Source organism: Odocoileus virginianus, chromosome 34 (assembly GCF_023699985.2).
Source record: "Odocoileus virginianus isolate 20LAN1187 ecotype Illinois chromosome 34, Ovbor_1.2, whole genome shotgun sequence".
Taxonomy (NCBI): Eukaryota; Metazoa; Chordata; class Mammalia; order Artiodactyla; family Cervidae; genus Odocoileus; species Odocoileus virginianus.
Genome location: NC_069707.1, coordinates 19,133,854 through 19,158,142, shown reverse-complemented (window position 1 = coordinate 19,158,142; position 24,289 = coordinate 19,133,854). Strand labels below are relative to the sequence as shown.

The window sequence follows — 24,289 nt, the reverse complement described above, 5'->3', positions numbered from 1 at the left end:
TTTTACTGCTGTGTAGCATCGTAGCATTTAAATAACTGAAATAACTGACACCGATTATTTGGATTCAGAAATGTTTGTCCTAATCAAGGAAGAGACCAGTTTAAATGTCAATGCTCAAAATGTTAAATCCTCAACATCCTTGCTAATTAAAGATGCATTTCTCAGAATTCTTGGTCTATTAGCACCTAAAATAGGTAAGACTCCAGACTTGATAAGACTCACCTCTTTTAATCCAGTGTAATTAAAGTAGCAACTGAATGTGAAAAAGAAATTTGTAATAAAAGTATTTAAGCTAAAAATTAATGTTCTGAAGAATTGTTACTTGATCAAAGGATAATCTGGTGAATAATGATTTGAAGGATATGGTGATCTACCCAGCACACATAGAATTATTTTCAAGAATACACAGAAGGAAAAGTATAAGAATAATATATTCTTTAACAAATATGGATGATACAGAGACTGAAGAATGGAATACACATTTTGGAAAATCACAGGACACATAACTAAACTAAACTAAAATATTGACAGTAGCTCATGTTAGGACATGGGATGTTTCTAACTTTTATTTCTCTTCTATTATTATCTATTTACCAAATTCCTTTAGTTTCTACATCATGTCCATATGCTCCAAGACACACATGTTGTTTTCTTTGTAGGTATGATATTATGAATCTGCAGTACACAGAAGCCAATCGCTATGACTATGTACATGTTGGAACTTGGCATGAAGGGGTGTTGAACATCGATGATTACAAAATCCAAATGAACAAGAGTGGAATGGTACGGTCTGTATGCAGTGAGCCTTGCTTAAAGGGTCAAATCAAGGTAAGCCAGTCACATATGCATTCCTGGACAGTGTCCTTGAGGAGACCTCTGGTCTGTCCATAAGTGAAGAAAAACACATTTTTCTTCAACAAGACAGTCCAGAAAGGGTGTGCTAGGCTTATTGTTTCTGTTCTTGTGTTTAGCGAAAATTGAGAAGACAAACCAAGATTGGAAAATGAATTAGGAAAACCATTGGGATATTTAGAACAGTCTTTATTTGCATCGCAATGATGAGCTGTGATCTTAAATACAATACAGAAAGCAAGGGGATATGAATAATCAAGTTAAAAATTGAAACAGAAGTAAACTTGGAAGCCAAAGCCAGTGATCCTGCTTAGTCATAGTTCTAGCTATTGTTAAAGAAAGCAGAAGCTGAGCAATGCCAAATAAGTGTAAAACTAAAATAAAAGAAATTGAAATGAGATAACACAGGAACACTGCTTACCACTTCTCTTTTCTCTACCAAGATCTTTCATTTTCCTGAAACTATTTTCCAGCCAAAAGAGAGTCCTCACTTTCTAATTATTCCCAGAAACTTTCCAGGTTGGGGAAAATGAGTGACTGTGATATCACTGTGTATTTAAAACTAAAGTAAATAAACATCCTATATTGGGCATTTGGCCGAATGCAGGTAGAGAGGAGTCTTGGTGTAGAAGGCACAGAAAAAGCAGGCTCTGTATCCTATGCTATTTAAAAACCAAACTGGCTGATGCAGTAGGAAATGGAGCATAGAGGGGTGATTGTGAACTGGCAGAAGTGTGGATTCAATGACCTAATAGGTCTTTCTCATCTCTAATTTTCTGTGATTCATCTCTGGGAGTAGACAGGACTGTCACGTCAATGTCACAAAGCACAGCTGGGGCTGGAATGGACACTGTGTGAGGCTCCTGCTCTCCCACCATGCCATCATGCTGTTATGCCATTCATGGAATTCACCCTGAGAGATAGACTTAGGGGTCTTTAGGGCAAGAGTCTAATAGTGTTGCTGCAGCTGCTGGACCCACCACTTTATCCCTCCTGGTCAAAGAAGGTGGAGGATCTGGGACCCACAACATCTAAGAAGAGTTGTTCAGGTGGACTCAAACTCTCAAGGGAATCAGTCACTTTGAGTATGAAAAGAACTCTTGAGGCAACTCACTCTAGTTTCAAATGTCAGCACCTTCTCTGCAGATGTGATATTAAAAATATTTAGTACTTGTCATTGGAAAAGACCCCGATGCTGGGAAAGATTGAGGGCAGGAGAAGATGGGCAACAGAGGATGAGATGGCTGGATGGCATCATCAACTCAATAAACATGAATTTGAGGAAACTCTGAAAGATAGTGAAGGAGAGGGAAGCCTAGCGTGCTGTAGTCCATGTGGTTGCAAGGAGTGAGATGCAACTGAGCGACTGAGCACCTGAACACCAATAATTGTCATGAAAACTAGCCAATCAGAATGAACTCTATTTCAGTGCTATGACAGGGTGCTTGAGGCCTCCTGCCATGCCCATGATTAATCCTTGAGTTGTTGCATCACGGGAAGATCTAGGTGAGGATTCCTACCTGAATAGGGTAGTATGAAGCAATCAGTAGGCTTGGAGACACCATTGGTTTCCACCCAGTGTAGAAGCAAGTCAATAGTGTAAGAATGGCTCCAACCAAACCAGTGTGTGTAGGTCATACGGAATCCACTTCTGATTCTTATTCAGGTGGAATTTTTCACATGAGGCTGTCTGGTGGTATTAGGAATATATCCTCTGAAATCGAGAGAAACCTAAAACTTGTCCTTGACTCTTGCTACAGGATCTCAGAGCACAGGATTCTGGGTTCGTCCTCTTCCCTGGATGGTTGGGAAAGCCAGGACTTCTGTGACCTAAAATCTTATGGTTGGGACAACCCAGAAGCCCTGGGCTTTATGCTCTTCTTCTCTGGTAGCTCAGACGGTAAAAAGCATCTGCCTACAATGTGGGAGACCTGGGTCGGGAAGATCCCCTGGAGAGGGAAATGGCAACCCACTTCAGTACTCTTGCCTGGAAAACTCTGTGGATGGAGGAGCCTGGTAGGCTATAGTCCATGGGATCGCAAAGAGTCAGACAAGACTGAGCAACTTCACTGGTGGTGGACTGATGACCCCCAGGAGGTCACATGTTCATCTCAGACCTCCTTCTCAGCCTGGGTGACAGAACTGCATTTTTAGTGCAGAAAACTACTATGAAAAAAGTTTATGGAACTACAAAGTCTAGTTTTTCAGAATATAAGAAAATCAAACGAATAAACCGGAGAAGGCAATGGCACCCCTCTTCAGTACTCTTGCCTGGAAATTCCCATGGATGGAGGAGCCTGGTGGGCTGCAATCCATGGGGTCGCTAAGAGTCAGACACAACTGAGCGACTTCACTTTCACTTTTCACTTTGACTCATTGGAGAAGGAAATGGCAACCCACTCCAGTGTTCTTGCCTGGAGAATCCCAGGGATGGGGGAGCCTGGTGGACTGCCGTCTATGGGGTCGCACAGAGTCGGACACGACTGAAGTGACTTAGCAGCAGCAAATGAATAAACAAGCAAACCCGGGCAAGAGAAAACAATTCATTCTGAAGATGCTCTGCACTCCAGCTCCCTTCCAGAATTCCCTCCTGTTACTCTAACTGCTGGCAGGCCGTGAATGGGAGCTCACCTTGCCATGTGTAGTCCCATTTGTACGCTCCAGAGACAGACCCTCCCCCCAGGCCCCCAGTTCAGAGGAAAGGCTGTCTGCATGCATCTCTAAGTTTGATGCTCAAGTATTTCTGGCATTACATTTGCATTACACCCATGCAGTGTTATCAAAAGGGATCCCAGAAATCATTGCTGAGTCCCTACAGAGCACTTGCTATAAACGACAATCTCTTGGGGTCCAATTTTGGTAACACCATGTACCCTGCAGGATGAAAGTACGCCCGTTCTCAATAGCATCTGGAGTGGAGGAGAGGGGGGATGTTTGTTTGCTTCCCATAACACCATGGGAGGTACAGAAACAAATGGTATCCGAATCCCATTTACCAAGTAATAGCACTTATATTCTTCCATTGTCAATTTGCCACCTAGCAGGTTCAGGAGGCAAAGTGAGATCTCTCAGTAGCTACTACAGAGACTGGAAAGAAGCAACGTAAAAGGTGATGGCAGGGCTTGCACTTGTATTAACTGAGAAGCATAACCTTTGGGAAAGGATTATTCATTTTAAATGTCAAATGTCACTTCAAATGCTGAAATAATTGTTTGATTTGTTTTATGGTAACCCATAAAGCTTTCTTATGGTAATTTCCTTTGAAGTAGCTAGAAGTCCAGTTTTCTTATGTTATTGATTTTTACAAATATAAATTATTGTACAAAAGTAATATTTTAGGAAGGAGAAATTGATTTCAGTCATACCACAAACAGAGGTAAATAAATCAAACTTTCATTGTTGTGTTTTATGGGTACAGTCAGGAAAGAAAGGACCCACACTAGGGGGTTCAACAGAGGGAGTTTTACATTAAAAAAAGAAAAGAAAAGAAAACTGGTTATAAAAGTAAGAGGGGGCACTGATGCAACTCAGAGATGAGCAGCGGCAGGAATTACTCCCACCCCAGGGCCAAATCGACTCAAGGAAGGTCGTAGATACTACCTGAGACACGTCCAGAGCTGGAAGGAGGAGATGCCTCAATACGAGGCTTCTCTTCTCTCTGGCTCTTCAGTCTCCCATTAGGTCCTCCCCTTCTTCCAACGCTATGGAGAAGACACTGGAAAGAGAGCCTGGAAAATGTAGTTCACAGGTCCTTAGCTCAGGTTCTCTTGATCCCTGAAAGCTAAGCAAGGCTTAAGTGCTAATATTTTATTGGGAGACAGGATCCCAGGGAAGCAGGAGTGAGAGGAAAAGGGAATGGAGACATGAAAGCATGGAAAAACACCTCCCCCACTGAGGTGACGCATCGCTGGGCAGGACACTGCCTCACTGAGCACAACTCAGCCTCACCAGATCTCTGCACAGACTTCTCAGACTGTTCATTGGAGCAAGGAAAGGAGAAAAATGTATACGCTCTTGCTATTCTATTTTCTGCTTCCTGCAGTCAACGTTGCTCACAGGAAGTGACGTCACCTGACCCCTCTAGGCGACTACTGGGGCAGCCAGAGTCCCTGTCCTGTTAGACCTTCTTCAGATTTGGAAGCAGTGAGGGGAGGGGAAGCAGCTGTGGGTCTTACAGCTCCTGCTGCGGTGAGTGTAATGGAGGCAGTTCTGGACCCCAGTGCCTCCTCCATGGGAGAGAGAGCCACCTGGAGATGCCTTAAGATGACACAGTAGTGGCAGAAACTGAGGTGGAGTTGCAGAAGTGTCCAGAATGCCCAAGAGCATGGCCAAGGGCCTGACACAGATCAGGCAAGAAGAATCTGAGACAGCACATAAAATGTGGACCACAGGTCTGCAAGTGAACGGCAAGGGCCTGGTATGTGTGTTGGCCTCCCACACCAAGCCTGCTGCTCTTTTCCTCTGTGTAGGGAAGGCAGGAATGAGGTAAGAAGGGATAGAGAAGCAAAGCAAGTGAAAGTGAAAGAAAGGAGCGGAGAGGCCGTAGAGATGGAGGACTAACAGTTATCAAGCATATCCTTGTGCAAGAACAATAATGGATGCTTTACTGACATCATTTCAATTCTTCTAAAACAACTCTTTTAAAGGAGGTGTTATCACTCCATTTTATAGATCAGAAGTCAGAGGCCCAGGGGGCTTGAGTCACTTGCCCCAAGCTTTCTCAGCTAGCAAATGCCGAGCTGGGCTTAGAGCCAACCCAAAACTTTTATCAACCCACAGCCACATGTTGTTCAACCATCTTTCATTATATGAACTGGCATAATTCCTACAAATTTCAATTGCTGAAGCTTATTTTCTCAATAGTTCACAACAAAGTTATAAATAGAGATCCACTTTAAAAATGCTAAGGGAAACCAGAATCTAGAGTTAAGGAGGCAATAAGTATTAGAAGGCAGTTGGAAGACTCTGACAGAGATGGGGAAACTAGCAGAGAATCCCAGGGAAAGGGTCCTGGAGTTTGCTCCCACTGGCTTCCTATTCTTTCTTTTCCCCTCTCTTCTCTTCTATTTTTTTCTTCCCTTAAGTTTATTTTTGGATTCTTTACTGGTCCATGGGGTTGCAAAGAGTCAGATACGACTGAGTGACTGAACTGAACTGAACCGGATTTGTGAGTTTCATCATGGAGAGTAGGGACCTTCACTTCCCCTTCTGACCTGGCCAATCAAGATAGAATTACTGAGACATTATGTGAACATGGACTATATCCTAAGTGTTCTTCATTACACCTACCATATTATCATATAGTAAAATACACCTTATAAAAGGTGAAAAAACCCAAATACACCTGTTTTAACAGACTGTATACTTCAGGACTGAGTTAACTATTTTTTCCCTGAATCATTTGAAAGTGAGATGCAAATATCATGAAACTTCATACCTCAGCTTTTGTTTCCTAAGAAGAAGAGGAATTCTCACATGGCTATTAGACCAGCTAAGAAAGTTAACAATAACATCATCAACTACAGTTGTCCTGTCCTCCTCAGCCTCCTCTTTCTGTGAATCAAAGCAAACTACCCATTTAAGTTGTTCACAGTTAATGTTGATGCTTTTGAACTATGGTGTTGGAGAAAACTCTTGAGAGTCCCTTGGATGGCAAGGAGTTCCAACCAGTCCATTATAAAGGAAATCAGTCCTGAATATTCATTGGAAGGACTGATGCTGAAGCTGAAACTCCAATCCTTTGGCCACCTGATGTGAAGAACTGACTCGTTTGAAAAGACCCTGATCCTGGGAAAGATTGAAGGCAGATGAAGAAGGGGACGCCAGAGGATGAGATGGTTGATGGCATCACCGACTCAATGGACATGAGTTTGAGTAAGCTCCAGGATAGAGCCTGGTGTGATGTGGTCCATGGGGTCACAAAGAATCAGACATGACTAAGTGACTGAACTGAACTGATAGTTAATGTAACCAATGAAGCAAAGACATGGTTCTTTCATAATGTAATATCTTCCAAAGTCCACTGCAGGATAGCAGAGTCTCAATAAAAATTGTCCACAGAAATATAAAAAGTTCTTTATCTGAGAAGCTTAGGGTTGCATAACAATGATATGATCTGTCCCAGCTACTAAAACCATATTGGCTAAAATTCTGGAAACAGTTGAAGAAAAAATATTGAGGGTTTTATTATATATGTGAAATCATGAAATTACTATAGTCTCTCTGGGTGAAGAGGAAACTTTACTGGTCATGATGAGAAATTCTGTGGAATCATCATTAATTTATTCACAGTCACTCTGATGGCTTCATCTCTCAAGCTTTGACCAGTATTTAAGCTGGTCTCCTGGCAGCTGAACTTTTTTGATGATCACTTTAGCCTTGCTGGGCTTCCCTGGTGACTCAGATGGTAAAAAATTCCCCTGCAATTCAGGACACCCAGGTTTGATCCCTGGGTGGTGAAGATCCCCTGGAGAAGGGAATGGCAACCCACTTCAGCAATCTTGCCTGGAGAATCCCACGGACAGAGGAGCCAGTTGGGCTATAGTCCACGGGGTCGCAGAGAGTCGGACATGACTCAGTGACTAACCATTTCTTCTTTTCCCTTTGGCCTCAAATCTAGCTTGCCTGCCACTTTTGGAGACAGGTGCTGATAGAAGCTGCCACTGAGTTATGTGACATGGAGCAGAGAAGGGGCCCAGCAGATCTTCTGTCTTGCAGGTGGCTGTGGCTGAAGCAGGGCCTGAAGTCTTCTCAAAGTAAACATTTATTGGCACATTACCCACGTAGAGAAAAGTAGAGGAGGAAGGCAATAGCTTGAGTATGCAGAGAACTCTTACTTTCAAGTCTTTGCTCTAGCTGATCCCACTGCCTAGACCTCTCTTTCACCAGACGTATTCAGAGCTTCCTCCTTTCCTGCTCTCAAGTCCTTACTCAAATGGCATATTTTTCTTAAAAAATTAATTTTTACTGGAGGTACATGACCTATGTTAGTGAAGCCTTACCTGACCACCACATGCAAAATTGCAATCCCCAGTTACAGGGGCCTCCTCCCTAACAGGACTGGGACTCAGATGAGGCAATCAGAAGCCTACCACACAGACACTAAAGAGATCTGCTCCCCCAACCCCAACTCCACTCAAGATCTTGCAAGTGAAGGGTGGACTCCACCTGCTGAAAGGTTTAAGTACCTCTAAAGTCTGATTCCTAAGCCTCTTGCTTCCTATTGTTCCCTGTCCTGAACCCTATTTCTCTTTCTCGCTGTGTTTTTCTCAAAACCCTTTTCTAGAATGAGAATGTCTCAAAGATAATGATGTGATCTATTCACTGATAGTCTCTAGCCTTGAGGTAGAGCCTGGCACTCTGAATGCATAATGAGAATGAATGAATGGCTAAATGATTGACTGCATACGCCCTGCAGAAGCATTTCATTCCTTCTTCTATCGGTATACTTACTCTACTCTGTCAGAGTTTTGAGCTTCTTAACCTCAGTGATCGTCAGGTCTTTTCATTTATCTGTCCGCATGTAACATACCATGTCTGGTACACTGGGTCACTAAATAAAGGATGGATAAGTGAGTGAATATCTGCCAACTTCTGAGATGTAATTTTGGTTCCTTGCATAACATATCATCACTGTGATAACTGTTTTTACACTAGGAAGAGCCTAGATCTTGACAATAACTGGAGGTGATCTGACTGAGGTTTGCACAAGCTACTGACCCCTCTGCATCTGTTTCCTCACCTGCAAAATGAACATAATTAACTTCACTCTATGGAGCGGTTGTGTTAGTGTCATTCTGTACAGAGTTCCTCACACATGGGCTGGTTCAATATATGTCCATTTTTGTGATTTTATATTCTTATATGATTTTTGTTACATTTTCCCTGTAATAAATTGCAGTGTAGGGATTTTCCTAAATTGATATTTTTCTATAGTCCTTGCCAAGCTTTCAATCCCTCCTAGTTTTTGTTTTCTTAAATTCTTCATTTTCATTTCTTCTGTTTATGTCCTACTCATTATTTCTCTCTTTCCTTTTTCATACACTGTTGAATAATTAATATGTGCCAAGAACTGTGCTGGCACTGTGAATGCAAAGGAAACCTAAATACCAGCTGGTTTTCCTACAGACCGAATTAGGTAGGACCCATGTCTTTATCCTGTTTAGTTTCCCAGGGATTTCCCTCCTGAAGAAAAGTCTGTGTTTCCTTTACTGTGTTGTTACTTTTCCTTCATTATATTCTCCTGATGCTGTTTACTTTCTTTTATCCTTTTGCTAAATAAAGCTTAAACTAAAAAAAAAATCCATTTCAAGTTATTCAGAAATGTACTCATAAAAAAGAACACTTGATTTCCTATGGCATAAATAAGACTCCTACAGTGTATATGGAATTGAATCATAGGCCTGTGTGAAGCAGCAAGTCATCTAGTCTTGCTAACAATAAACAGAGCCCCAGTATATAGGATGTAAAAGGAATCGAGACAGTTCTTGTGTCTTGGGAAGTCTTGGTCCTTCAAGGAAAATTTCAGTGAAACGTTACAGCTCTTATCATGACTCAGAGCTGTCATAAAAGTGTTTTACTGTAACAAAAATGAAACAACACTTTATTCAGTTATTGACTCTATACTACATGCAAAAGAACTATCACTTAGTATAAAAATATAAGAATAATTTAAAATATTTGTGATATGAGGAGATGAAAACATAAGAGACAATAAGAATTTTTTAAAGTATCTGAATGAAGCGTATCTGTCATATACATGTGGGTTCTCCCAGTAGCCCAGGTGGTAAAGAATCTGCCTGCAATGCAGGAGACGTGGGATGGATCCCTGGGTCAGGAAGATCCCCTGGAGGAGGAAATGGCAACCCACTCCATATTCTTGCCTGGAGGATCCCATGGACAGAGGAGCCTGGCGGGCTCCGGTCCACGGGTTCACAAAGTCAGACACGACTGAGTGACTAACACTACTACTTCTATCATATACATGTGACACAATTAGTGGGCAAAAGCTGACTAACTTGTGGTAATAAAATACCAGCTCTATCTTATTAAGATTACAGAGGATTTTAAGAGTTATTAATTTAATCATTTAAATTTAATTAATTAAATATTAAATAAGATAATGTTTCAAAGGGTTCACTGCATCAGAAATACTTCCTGGAGCCTGTGTCAGGACTCAAATGTAGTGACATAGATGAACCGATGGAGGAAAGAAAGTTCTCTGAATGGAAAAGAATATTTTTTCTTTTATTAAAATATATTTATTTCTTTACTATATTGTTGCATATTAAAACCATGGATTAAGCAACATACACTCTCTCTTGCCCTACTTAATCTGTTTTCCAAATAGAAGCCATAATAATCCCTGTAGAAAGAAAGTCAGATGAAAAGTAAATCAGATGCTGCATCTGCCCCACTTGAAATGTCCCTCCAAAACAAACAGCTATATAGACACTACTGAGGACATAATGTCTGTTTGGTGGACTTATGTAAGAAATTATTAGCAGTCATACTCAGGTGCAGAAACAAGGACCAGGGTCTAAATAAACACCTGACCAAAGAGCTTATGTTTTGAAGATATTAGAAAAGGGAGGCACTAAATTTCCTTGAGTGGCTTATTTACATTTTTATTTTTTTTATTTTTATTTTTTTATTAGTTGGAGGCTAATTATTTTACAATATTATAGTGGGTTTTGTCATACATTGACATGAATTAGCCATGGATTTACATGTGTTCCCCATCCCGATCCCCCCTCCCACCTCCCTCTCCGCCCGATCCCTCTGGGTCTTCCCAGTGCACCAGGCCCGAGCACTTGTCTCATGCATCCAACCTGGGCTGGTGATCTGTTTCACCCTAGCTAATATACATGTTTCGATGCTGTTCTCTCGAAACATCCCACCCTCGCCTTCTCCCACAGAGTCCAAAAGTCTGTTCTATACATCTGTGTCTCTTTTTCTGTTTTGCATATAGGGTTATCGTTACCATCTTTCTAAATTCCATATATATGTGTTAGTATACTGTAATGATCTTTATCTTTCTGGCTTACTTCACTCTGTATAATGGGCTCCAGTTTCATCCATCTCATTAGAACTGATTCAAATGAATTCTTTTTAATGGCTGAGTAATATTCCATGGTGTATATGTACCACAGCTTCCTTATCCATTCATCTGCTGATGGGCATCTAGGTTGCTTCCAAGTCCTGGCTATGATAAACAGTGCTGCGATGAACATTGGGGTGCACGTGTCTCTTTCAGATCTGGTTTCCTCAGTGTGTATGCCCAGACGTGGGATTGCTGGGTCATATGGCAGTTCTATTTCCAGTTTTTCAAGAAATCGCCACACTTTTCTCCATAGCAGCTGTACTAGTTTGCATTCCCACCAAGAGTGTAAGAGGGTTCCCTTTTCTCCACACCCTCTCCAGCATTTATTGATTGTAGACTTTTGGATAGCAGCCATCCTGACTGGCGTGTAATGGTACCTCATTATTTACATTTTTAAAGAAGATTCAACTCAACCCTTTTTCAGAGGGCACCTACTGTGTGTTCTTGGTACATTTCTTGATGACTGTGATCTGACAACAGTGAAAGTAAGGCATGATTCCCTTCCCCTAGGAGCCCACAGCCCACACTGATAGTCTTGGCAGTCGCATGCATGTTACTCTGGAGTGAGATGAAATTGAACCCATGTTACAGGATTAGAGGCAGGGGCCAAAACCCAGTATGCTATTTCCTTCTCCACAAGATCTTCCCAACCCAGGAATCAAACCTGGGTCTCCTGCACTGCGGACAGGCTCTGTACCATCTGAGCCACTGGGGAATCTTAAGTCTGGAGGGGTAGCTGAGAGACAGAAAAGGCAAGTCCCATAATTTAGGTGCTATATGGCAAAAGTGAGCATATTTGGTGGCCAAATAAGAAGGAATAACAAAAAAAATTCCATCAGAGCAATTCCTTTTTCATTATTTATTAAATGTATAAGCTAATCATTTTTTACACACTTATTCAGTCATTCAAAACCTAATTTTAAGTATTTTTTCATGTGGCATACCCATAGGATCTATTTTTCACTAGTTATCTTGCATAAATACATTTGTTTAGAACTATTATCTTTGGAATTTGTCTAATTCATAGTATTCATTTTATAGTTAGGAAAAAGATAAAGCTGATTGAAGAGATAGACCCTATTTTGTACTTCTTATACAACAACACGACTGAGCAACTGAACTGAACTGATACGAATTAAAATAATAAAGCACTACTTTTAAATTTTTTCATAGCATTAGAAAAATTTATAATTTAGAATACAGTATAAATTTGTCATGCTTACTCTGAGGATAGATGTGAATTTTTCAGAAAGACAGTTTGAGTCTACTTTCTAGAGTTATTTGAAAGTAAAAGAAGAAAAAGAAAACCTTTTACAGTTTCTGAAAATATACTGTCATGGCATATTTTTCATGTAATTTTAAAATAGTAGCTCATTAATACATTTTGACCTGATCTACAAGAAGATAATTTTATCCTCACAAAGGCTAAGGTTTATATGACTTTAAGCTATGGCAATATTTACTGTTCAATTTCTGACTTTATATATGAGAACATTTGATAATGTCTAACATGTTAGGGTCCCATCACTTCACAGCAAATAGATGAGGAAACAATGGAAACAGTGAGAGACTTTATTTTTTGGGGGGACTCCAAAATCACTGCAGATGGTTACTGCAGCCATGAAATTAAAAGATGGTTGTTCCTTGGAAGAAAAGCTATGACCAGCCTAGACAGCATATTAAAAAGCAGAAACATTACTTTGCCAACAAAGGTCCATCTAGTCAAAGCTATGGTTTTTCCAGTGGTCATGTATGGATGTGAGAGTTGGATCATAAAGAAGGCTGAGCACTGAAGAACTGATTCTTTTGAACTGTGGTGTTGGAGAAGACTCTTGAGAGTCCCTTGGACTGCAAGGAGATCCAACCAGTCCATCCTAAAGGAAATCAGTCCTGAATATTCATTAGAAGAACTGATGCTGAAGCTGAAACTCAAGTATTTTGGCCACCTGATGCAAAGAGCTGACTCATTTGAAAAGACCCTGATGCTGGGAAAGATTGAAGGAGGGAAGAGAAGGGGACGACAGAGGGTGAGATAGTTGGATGGCATCACCGACAGTGGACATGAGTTTGAGTAAACTCTGGGAGTTGGTGATGGACAGGGAGGCCTGGTGTGCTGCAGTCCATGGGGTCACAAAGAGTCGGACACAACTGAGTGACTGAACTGACTGAACATGCTAGGGAAAGACTTCTGTTTCTAGCCATGAGAGAGTAAAAAAGTTCAGACAACATTCTGCTGTAAACAATCAGAAAACTTGACGCAATATATGAAATAACTGTGTTCAGACATTGGAAAACAGTGTATGACCTTCCTTTCAAAGAAGTGAAAGGAAACAGAGAAGCGAACCCTAAAATCATTCAGGCATTCTGTCTGGAGACAATTTCCTGATTGTTATTTAGTGAGAAAGAACACAAACAGAGTTTAGCGATCTTGATAATTTAAGAAGACAGAAACCAAGGTTTAGGAGAGCCAAGGCAGATAGAATCTGTAGTGCAGAGAAAGGAAGAGAATGAATCGATGCAGAAAAAGAGCTTCAGCAGTTGGCGTATGAGTTCCCATCAGTATTTGACTCTGTCTGCGTATGTATGAACTAAAAGTGTTAGTCACTCTGTTGTATCTGATTCTTTGCCACCCACTGGACTGTACCTCGCCAGGGTCCTCTGTCCATGGAATTCCCCAGGCAAGAATACTGGAGTGGGAAGTCATTCCCTTCTCCAGGGAATCTTCCCCACCCAGGGATTGAACCCTGGTCTCCTGCATTGCAGGAGGACTCTTTACCACGTGAGCCACCAGGAAAGTCCCCTGCATGAGTGTAGTACAATTCAGAAAGTCCAAGGAAAGAAAAATTACTGGGATGCTGGATTCCGAGAGGCCCACAAGGCCAAGAATTTTCCCAGTTTCCATAAACCAGAGTAGAGATCCCTTGCTGAATACACAGAGCTAAGCAGAGAGCCCAGCAAGGTCACACTTTATAATAAGGGTAAACTATTCCTGGATTAGAGAATATTCTAGACTTGCCCTAAAAGATGAAAAACAAGGCTCAAACTGAGCCACAGGTGACCAGGCTACCTGCCAGAACAAAGGCCAATACTTCAAGAAAAAAATCCAGCACTCTATACCTTATGTACAGTATCTGGTTAAAAAATGTTAGACTTGTGACAAAGTGAGAAAAGGTGACATATAACCAGAAAGAAAATCAAGTGATAGAAATAGTCCTAGATATTATATTGATGATGGAATTAATAGTCAAATTAAAATGCCTACTATAAATACATACAAAAGGGTTTAAAAGAAAATATGCATATCAAGAGATGATGCATGGAGATGTACTTTAAATGATGGAAAACAAAGAGTATTAGAAATGATATTTTAAACAATAGGATTAGCAACATATTAGAAATTATGGTAGTAAAGATCAGGGAGCTTACAACATAACGGTATAAAAAAGAGAAATGTACTTTTACTTTTCTGAGAACTATTAATGCATATTAATATATATATATATAATGATAGCATTCAACTGTTTAATTCCCTTTATAAAAGAAATGATTATTGAAAAGTCTCCAAATCCAACATGGAGTGAACTGAAATTCACATCTGAACTCTAATGCAATGAGGTATACTTCAATCCATGTATTTGAGGTTCCTCAATATGTATGATTTTTTTGGAAAGTTAGTCTTCAAAAGAAAAAGTTACAGTATGAAAGCAAGTCCTTATCTGAAAAAAGAAAGGCTTTCTGGAGAAACTAAATTTAAGGCATATGAAATATCCCTGTGTTATAGGTCATACGGAAAGGGGAAGTCAGTTGCTGCTGGATTTGCACTGCCTGCAAAGAGAATGAGTATGTGCAAGATGAATTCACCTGCAAAGCTTGTGACTTGGGATGGTGGCCCAATGCAGATCTGACAGGTAGGAACTGTCTCACTTGTCAACCTTATCCTGAACATTGGCCTCTGCAATGTGCCTGTTGTTTAAAATGTGAGTGAGTAACTCACGCCTTTTTCAACATTTATTTACATTGTTACTGCTCATGTCAAAGGTACACTTAAAGTTCTTAAAAGTTTTCCATCATCCATATTGAAAGTTTATTTAAATATAAATAAAAGGGTATTCAAAGGGTATTCTTGTATACCAGTTGTTCCTGTTTTTCTTTTTGTAATTTTTACCTGAAGATAAATCAGGGAAGAAACATGTAAAAATATAAAACAAAGTAATTTTAACAGTGTGATTAGTCACTCAGTCATGACCAACTCTTTGCATCCCCATGGACTATAGCTCCCACGCCCCTCTGTCCATGGGATTCTCCAGGCCAGAATACTGGAGAGGATTGCCATTTCTTCCTCCAGTGGATCTTCACAACCCAGGGATCGAACCTGAGTCCCCAGCGTCTCTTGCATTAGCAGGCAGATTCTTTACCACTGAGACACCTGGGAAGCCTCTATTTTAATAAATGTTTCCCATGCTCTACTCTCTATCTGGATTTTATTTTATTTCCTTGTCTGCCTGACAAATTTTACAGTAGTTATAAAGTTTGTTAGGCAGACACAGAGATTGAAAAAAAAAATTCCAGATAGAAAGTAGAACATGGGAAACTTGAAAGCATGTAGTACATTGGGGGAAAACCATGGACAAGTATATGGGGTTGTTTGGTAAATACAAGGGGCGGGTAGGGATGTGGTCAGAAATGAGATTGGATGAGGACACTGGAAGCAAATGGTAAGGAACTTCTATAAGAACTTATTCTAAATGTTTGGATTTTGGCTTTAAGCCTAGGAAAACCACAGAGGCACTTAAAGTGGTGAATAATGTCATGATATTGGTGTCTCAGAAAGATAACCATGGTGACAGTATGGACAAGGATAGGGAGCCTAAACTGAAAACAGAAGTGAGGAAGCTACTGTGTTGGTCCAAATGAGTAATTCTAAAGGGTGTGAACAGAGCAGCTGCATGGAAGTCAGTTCAGTTCAGTCGCTCAGTCGTGTCCGACTCTTTGCGACCCCATGGATCGCAGCACTCCAGGTCTCCCTGTCCATCACCAACTCCCAGAGTTTACTCAAACTCATGCCCATCGAGTCGGTGATGTCATCCAGCCATCTCATCCTCTGTCATCCCCTTCTCCTCCAGCCCCCAATCCCTCCCAGCATCAGGGTCTTTTCCAGTGAGTCAAGTCTTCACATGAGGTGGCCAAAGTACTGGAGTTTCAGCTTCAGCATCAGTCCCTCCAATGAACACCCAGGACTGATCTCCTTCAGGATGGACTGGTTGGATCTCCTTGCAGTCCAAGGGACTCCCAAGAGTCTTCTCCAACACCACAGTTCAAAAGCATCAATTCTTCAGTGCTCAGCTTTCTTCACAGTCCAACTCTCACATCCATACATGACCACTGGAAAAACCATATCCTTGACCAGACGGACCTTTGCTGGCAAAGTAATGTCTCTGCTTTTTAATATACTATCCTTCCAAAGTTATCCTATCCAAGTTATCCTTGGTCATAACTTTCCTTCCAAAGAGTACACGTCTTTTAATTTCTTGGCTGCAGTCATCATCTGCAGTGATTTTGGAGCCCAAGAAAATAAAGTCTGACACTGTTTCCACTGTTTCCCCATCTATTTCCCATGAGGTGATGAGACCAGATGCTTTGTAGTTCCTCTTCACTTTCTGCCATAAGGGTGATGTCATCTGCATATCTGAGGTTATTGATATTTCTCCCGGCAATCTTGATTCCAGCTTGTGCTTCCTCCAGCCCAGTGTTTCTCATGATGTACTCTGCATAGAAGTTAAATAAGCAGGGTGACAATATACAGCCTTGACGTACTCCTTTTCCTATTTGGAACCAGTCTGTTGTTCCATGTCCAGTTCTAACTGTTGCTTCCTGACCTGCATACAGGTTTCTCAGGAGGCAGGTCAGGTGGTCTGGTATTCCCATCTCTGTCAGAATTTTCCACAGTTTATTGTGATCCACACAATTGAAGGCTTTGGTCTAGTCAATAAAGCGGAATTAGATGTTTTTCTGGAACTCTCTTGCTTTTTCAATGATCCAGCAGATATTGGCAATTTGATCTCTGGTTTCTCTGCCTTTTCTAAAACCAGCTTGAACATCTGGAAGTTCTCTGTTCAAGTATTGCTGAAGCCTGGCTTGGAGAATTTTCAGCATTACCTTACTAGCGTATGAGATGAGTGCAATTGTGCAGTAGTCTGAGCATTCTTTGGGATTGCCTTTCTTAGGAATTGGAATGAAAACTGACCTTTTCCAGTCCTATGGCCACTGCTGAGTTTTCCATTTGCTGGCATATTGAGTGCAGCACTTTCGCAGCATCATCTTTCAGGATTTGAAATAGCTCAAATGGAATTCCATCACATCCACCAGCTTTGTTTGTAGTGATGCTTTCTAAGGCCCACTTGACTTCACATTCCAGGATGTCTGGCTGTAGGTGACTGTTTACACCACTGTGATTAACTGGGTCGTGAAAATGATTTTTTTACAGTTCTTCTGTGTATTCTTGCCACCTCTTCTTAATATCTTCTACTTCTGTTAGGTTCATACCATTTCTGTCCTTTATTGAGCCCATTTTTGCATGAAATGGTCCCTTGGTATTTCTAATTTTCTTGAAGAGATCTCTAGTCTTTCCCATTCTGTTGTTTTCCTCTATTTCTTTGAATTGATCACTGAGGAAGGCTTTCTTATCTCTCCTTGCTATTCTTTGGAACTCTGCATTCAAATGGGAATATCTTTCCTTTTTTCCTTTGTTTTTCGCTTCTCTTCATTTCACAGCTATTTGTAAGGCCTCCTCAGACAACCATTTTGCCTTTTTGCATTTCTTTTCCATGGGGATGGTCTTGATCCCTGTCTCCTGTACAATGTCATGAGCCTCTGTCCATAGTTCATCCCGCTCTCTTTTTATCAGATCTAGTCCCTTAAATCTATTTCTCACTTCCACTGTATAGTCATAAGGGATTTGATTTATGCCATACCTGAATGGTCCAGTGATTTTCCCTACTTTCTTTGGCTTATGCCTGAATTAGCAATGAGGAGTTCATGATCTGAGCTACAGTCAGCTCCAGGTCTTGTTTTCGCTGACTGTATAGAGCTTCTCCATCTTTGGCTGCAAAGAATATAATCAATCTGATTTCGGTGTTGACCATCTGGTGATGTCTTCTCTTGTGTTGTTGGAAGGCTGTTTGCTATGACCAGTGCATTCTCTTGGAAAAACTCTATTAGCCTTTGCCCTGCTTCATTCTGTACTCCAAGGCCAAATTTGCCTGTTACTCCAGGTGTTTCTTGACTTCCTACTTTTGCATTCCAGTCCCCTATAATGAAAAGGACATCTTTTTTGGGTGTTAGTTCTAAAAGGTCTTGTAGGTCTTCATAGAACCGTTCAACTTCAGCTTCTTCAGCATTACTGGTTGGGGCATAGGCTTGGATTACCGTGATATTGAATGGTTTGCCCTGGAAACGAACAGAGATCATTCTGTCGTTTTTGAGATTGCATCCAAGTACTGCATTTTGGACTCTTTTGTTGACTATGATGGCTACTCCATTTCTTCTAAGGGATTCCTGCCCAGAGTAGTAGATATAATGGTCATCTGAGTTAAATTCACCCATTCCAGTCCATTTTAGTTTGCTGATTCCTAGAATGTTGACATTCACTCTTGCCGTCTCCTGTTTGACCACTTCCAATTTGCCTTGATTCATGGATCTAACATTCCAGGTTCCTATGCAATATTGCTCTTTACAGCATCGGACCTTGCTTCTATCTCCAGTCCCATCCACAACTGGGTATTGTTTTTGCTTTGGCTCCATCCCTTCATTCTTTCTGGAGTTATTTCTCCACTGATCTCCAGTAGCATATTGTGCACCTACTGACCTGGGGAGTTCCTCTTTGCAGTATCCTATCATTTTGCCTTCTCATACTGTTCATGGGGTTCTCAAGGCAAGAATACTGAAGTGGTTTGCCATTGCCTTCTCCAGTGGACCACATTCTGTCAGACCTCTCCACCATGACCCGTCCGTCTTGGGTGGCCCCACATGGCATGGCTTAGTTTCATTGAGTTAGACACGACTGTGGTCCTGTGATCAGATTGGCTAGTTTTCTGTGATTGTAGTTTCAGTGTGTCTGCCCTCTGATGCCCTCTCGCAACACCTACCATCTTACTTGGGTTTCTTTTACCTCAGACGTGGGATATCTCTTCACGGCTGCTCCAGCAAAGTGCAGCCGCCACTCCTTACCTTGGACGAGGGGTATCTTCTCATGGCCACCCCTCCTGAAAGTAAAGAGGAATAAATGAATGCAGGAGATGATTTACTCATAAAATCAGTGGGATTCCTGTGGATGGATTACTCAAGTTTATAAGCTTCCCAAGAGTAATGTTCAGGTATGTGAGTTTTGGGGCTTCCCAGATGGTGCTAGTGATAAAGAACCTGCCTACCAATACAGGAGACAGATGAGACACAGGTTCAATCCCTGGGATGGAAAGATCCCCTGGAGGAGGAAATGGCAACCCACTCTAGTATTCTTGCCTGGAGAATCACACCGACAAAGGAGCCTGGCGGGCTACAGTCCATAGTGTCCCACAGAGTTGAACACAACTGAAGCGACTTAGCATGTATATATGAGTTTTGATTTCCAAAATCTCTAATATGAGCTTACAGATGTCGCATGTGTCACAGATGTTGTTCACAAATTTTAAGAGTGATAGAACCATAGAAACTTTGAGTTCATAGAGACTGTATCATCTGAATAATACAATCCTTCATTTTAGAACATGGAAGCTAAGGCCTGGAAAGGTATACTTGTGTGCCCATGGTCATAACTAGTTAGAAGCAGGTCCTTGTTCATTGACTGCTGATCCCACGCTGCCCTGGGTGCTGTTGAAAATCATTAGGGTAACATTCACAGTGCTGTTTACTTTTTCACTTCTCCCCAAATAAGACTTTGAAACTAAGAAATTGTGTGGCTTATTCAGAGGACATAAAAAATGGCTGCCTGAGTAGAAAAAGGTCAATAATTAAAATTATACTTTTTAAAGTAAGAGACCATGTAAAATGTTAATACAGTTAGAAAATAAACTGAATATCAAAGCTTTTAGCAATCACCTGGTACAAAGGCCATTTTAAAATTAAAAGAACTTAGAATGTTTTTGAAAGTACAAACTCTGTCACACGTGTTTTTTAATTCTCTTGCTGAAAGCTGGTTTTCAACTTCAAATATGCCTAAAAATCACCCAGGAATTACTCATCTGCAGAGATCCCCATTCACTAGTTCTGAGATGGGACCCATCAGATTCTAGTTCCTGTCCCAACCCTTGGAAAACTCTGGCTCACAGCCTGGTGCCTTGAACATACATAATTACTGCCTGATAAATGCTTGCTCTATTGAGAGAATTAGAGAGAAGGAACTCACCTAAGTTCATCTAGGTCAATACAGATGGTTAATAGGAGAATCCACCTCGAGAATCTAGGGTGTTTTGTCTCTGGGTCTAAAGCTGTTTCTTTCACTCTGCATTTATCTCATGGTTGCATGCATTGGACTGACTTGAAGAAGCTTTTCCAACGTTGTTCTGGGCACAATCCTCCTCCCCCACAGGTTCACATCTTCACGAACTGATCTTCTTACTCAGTATGTGCTTCCTGTCCTGTTTATCTTGAGAAAGCGGGCTCCTTAGATCACCCTTGTGCTTGAAAACTAGGTTTGACTTCAGAGTCAGTCCTCTCTGCTTTTTGACTGAGACCGCAGCTGACAAGAAAGAGAATCAAAGACAAAACTAGCCCCTTTCTAGAATTAATCTTAAATGTCAGAAGTCCTGGCTTTGAGGTACAAGTTTTCCTCTTGTCTACATTTCAGAGCTTCCCTGACTTTTCCTACTATCTCAGCTTCCCTTTAATTGAGGCTTCTCTCATACATGAAAAGAACTTCTATCCAATATTAAAATAGAAAAAAAACTTTTTTAAGATCTAATATAATAACGGAACTCAAAGTCATATGTTTTATCCCCTAGAGATCTTCCATTGTGGATATATTGTCTGTCCACTGTCAAGCGATGACCATCCTAGATTAACAACAATTAAAAAAACCCTCCTTAATTATAAACAGATCAGTTTTAATGCAATTATCTTTCTAGAGAATTAAATCTACTAGCATCCATCATATGTGTAAAAATCACTAACATTCAAAAAAGTTGAGCCAAGCAACAGCCCATTCTGCCTTAAATGGTAACAACAGGCAAGTGGCTAAATTTGGATCATATATCCAAATTATGTCACAACTCTTATGTTTAAGATCTTTCAGAATATGCATCTCTCATCCTCATTTATACTTAGTCTTAAGGGCACCTATTGTTTCTGCATCCCTTCCATTCTTTCACATGAACGGAAAATGAGGTCTAATTTGCTACTTACTGGGTGCCATGTCTGGCTCAGAGCAAGGGCGCAGTTCAGAGCGGTGTGTTTTTGACGGTTGCCATGGTAACAGTAGTTGTGAAAAGAGAAGACTCACAGGCAGAGAAAAACAAAAATCAGTAAAATACTAAGAGGAGTATATTCATTGCCTTTAAGTAACTGTTTTATTTTCATGGGTAGATTCTTTGGACTGAACTTTAGTTACAATGAGAAATCATTCTTCTTTGGAAAATAGTGCTTTTTACTGTAGGTGAAGTTTGTTAAAAATATGCTTAAAATCATTTTATGAGATACTTTGCATATATGATCCAAAGATTAAAATTAACAAATAAAAATATGTTAACGAGAGAGTTTTTATTCTCATTAGGATATGTTGCTTTTTGGCTATGAAGAAAAATAATGGATATTTCTTAGAGGAAGTGTCTTCTGAAGTTGTTAATAAGCTTCTCATGTTTTCTTCTTGGGAAAATGCACATTCTAATTCAGCATTTAAATTTCACACTTTACTTCTCATGGTGCATAAACAGAGATTTCATCTGCCATGATATACAACTTGATAATAGTTTAACAATTCGTGGACCAATTGTAAGAAACCCAATGCTGCCTATCCTTTTAAAAAGTCAAATAGTATAAAATAATTCCTCATAAAGTCAGACTACCCTAAATCTTGCAATGAAAATAAAAAATACTGCTATAAAAATTAACTTTTAACTATTTTTCCCTACCTAACAGTTGCAGCCACCTCTCATATTATCTACTTATTTATTTACTTTTGTATTATACACAACCACCTTCTTTGTGCCAGGTATTTTTTTTGAGATGTTGGGACATATGGGTGAATGATACAAGGTTTGTATCCTAGAAGACAAGCTTCATATAAAACTAGACATGTAAGCAGACAATTATAAGTCCTGGAACAAGACTATGTACAAAATTTCACATGAGTACAGAGAAAAAAGCAATCATCTTTTCCTTGACAAGAGAAAGAAGAAGGGACATCTGAGCTTAAAGATTGAATAGTAAATAGAATTTCCCCTTTTAGGTAATTTATATTAATGTAATAATGCTAGAGAAAGCATTTCAATGAAGCCTTATGCAATTGTGAATCAGTATTGTAAATGTTATTAAATGTCCCAACACACTTTAGGTGGAATAATTGTGGCCTATCTTTGTTTCTTGTTTCATATTAAATTTGTCTTTACTTAGTTGGAAAGGATTCAGATATTAAATTTTAACCTCCTCTAATGCATTTGGATGTTATAAGTGAGCCAATATTTAGTTCAAAAATTAGAAGTTAACCCTTGTCCTCAGATTACAGTTATTACCACTTCTCTTAGATTTTGCTCAGTAATTTGTAGTCTGCTAGAAGGAAACTGACGTGTCTGGGGTAACTCTAACCATGAACACTGCCAGGTCCTTAAGTTCTCTGTGCTTTAGATATAGTATGCACAACTCCTATTAAATTCTTGTAGGTTTCAGGTAGGTTCAGGACACTCATTCTAAACCACTGATTGAATTTAACTACCACCCCTTCTAGTTTTAGAATTACCAAACATTGGAGGTTGTGAAATCCTTCTCTTTAAAAAAACAGGATAAATAAAGTACATTGCATCACATAATATATATGGACAATGGATATTTTGTCTAATTCCCTCAAAATATCAAAGCTAGCCCTTCTCAAATTTAGGATGTCTTAAAAAATAGGAAAAGAAAAAGAAAAGAAAGAAAGGAAAGGAAAAAAGAAAAACAACTTTTAAGAAGTTTATTCAAAATGTAAATTGTCAGTCCCAATCCCCATATGATTCTGTTTTGGGTGGTCCTGGATTGGCATTGAAAAATCCTGCTTTTCACATAGGAAAAAGAATCTAGGATCTTCACAGGAGATAAAGTAATCTTAATGGTGCTTAGCACTGAAGAATTGATGCTTTTGAACTGTGGTGTTGGAGAAGACTCTTGAGAGTCCCTTGGACTGCAAGGAGATCCAACCAGTCCATCCTAAAGGAAATCAGTCCTGAGTGTTCATTGGTAGGACTGACGTTGAAGCTGAAACTCCAATCCTTTGGCCACCTGATGCAGAGAGCTGACTCATTTGAAAAGACCCTGATGCTGGGAAAGATTGAGGGCAGGAGGAGAAAGGGACGACAGGGGATGAGATGGTTCGATGGCATCACCGACTCAATGGATGGTTTGGGTGGACTCTGAGAGTTGGTGATAGACAGGGAGGCCTGGCGTGCTGTGGTTCATGGGGTCACAAAGAGTCGGACACGACTGAGCAACTGAACTGAACTGACTGAGTGGTGAGGTAGGTATAAGCTTTGGGGTATTGTTATGACAAACTGCTCCTGTTGCAACACAAGAATACTTAGACTTCTACCATAGAAGAATGGTTTTCTTCATTTGTGTATAGTACACTGGGTTGAAGAAGTGAAGTCTAGTTGCTCAGTCATGTCCGACTCTTTGTGAATCCATGAACTGTAGCCTACTGGGCTCCTCCATCCATGGGATTTTCCAGGCAAGAGTACTGAAGTGGGTTGCCGTTTCCTTCTCCAGAGGATCTTCCCGGTAGGCAGACGCTTTACCGCCTGAGCCACCAGGGAAGCCCTAGTACCCTGGGTTAAGGTAGCCTTAATTTACAGCTAGACTTGGAAGATTGATTACCTATGGAGAGGGCTGAGTATCAGTCTTTAGTTTCTGGTTACATTAATGTGTATGTGTTAGTTGCTCAGTTGTATCCAACTCTTTGCGACCCTGTGGACTGTAGCCTGCCAGGCTTCTCTGTTCATGGAATTCTCCAGGCAAGAATACTGGAGTGGGTTGCCATCTCCTTCTGCAGGCCAGTGGAGTTTTAAACTTTAAGCTGGTTACATTAAGGGGGCTAGGATTTATGACATGCAATTTAAAGTTTGAAACTCCACTAGCGACACCCAAAGTTAGTTCATT

The 24,289-nt window shown here is 40.5% G+C and overlaps 1 protein-coding gene across 3 annotated transcripts in view; it reads left to right on the top strand.

Annotated features, from left to right (window-relative positions):
• GRM1 (glutamate metabotropic receptor 1) overlaps window positions 1-24,289 on the top strand; it is a 402,017-nt gene that overhangs the window by 335,502 nt on the left and 42,226 nt on the right. For all 3 annotated transcript variants that reach the window (XM_070461683.1, XM_070461684.1, XM_070461685.1), the window contains exons 6-7: window positions 660-828; window positions 14,736-14,862. In XM_070461683.1, the coding sequence (XP_070317784.1) occupies window positions 660-828; window positions 14,736-14,862 (296 nt within the window). The remainder of the gene's footprint in view (window positions 1-659; window positions 829-14,735; window positions 14,863-24,289) is intronic.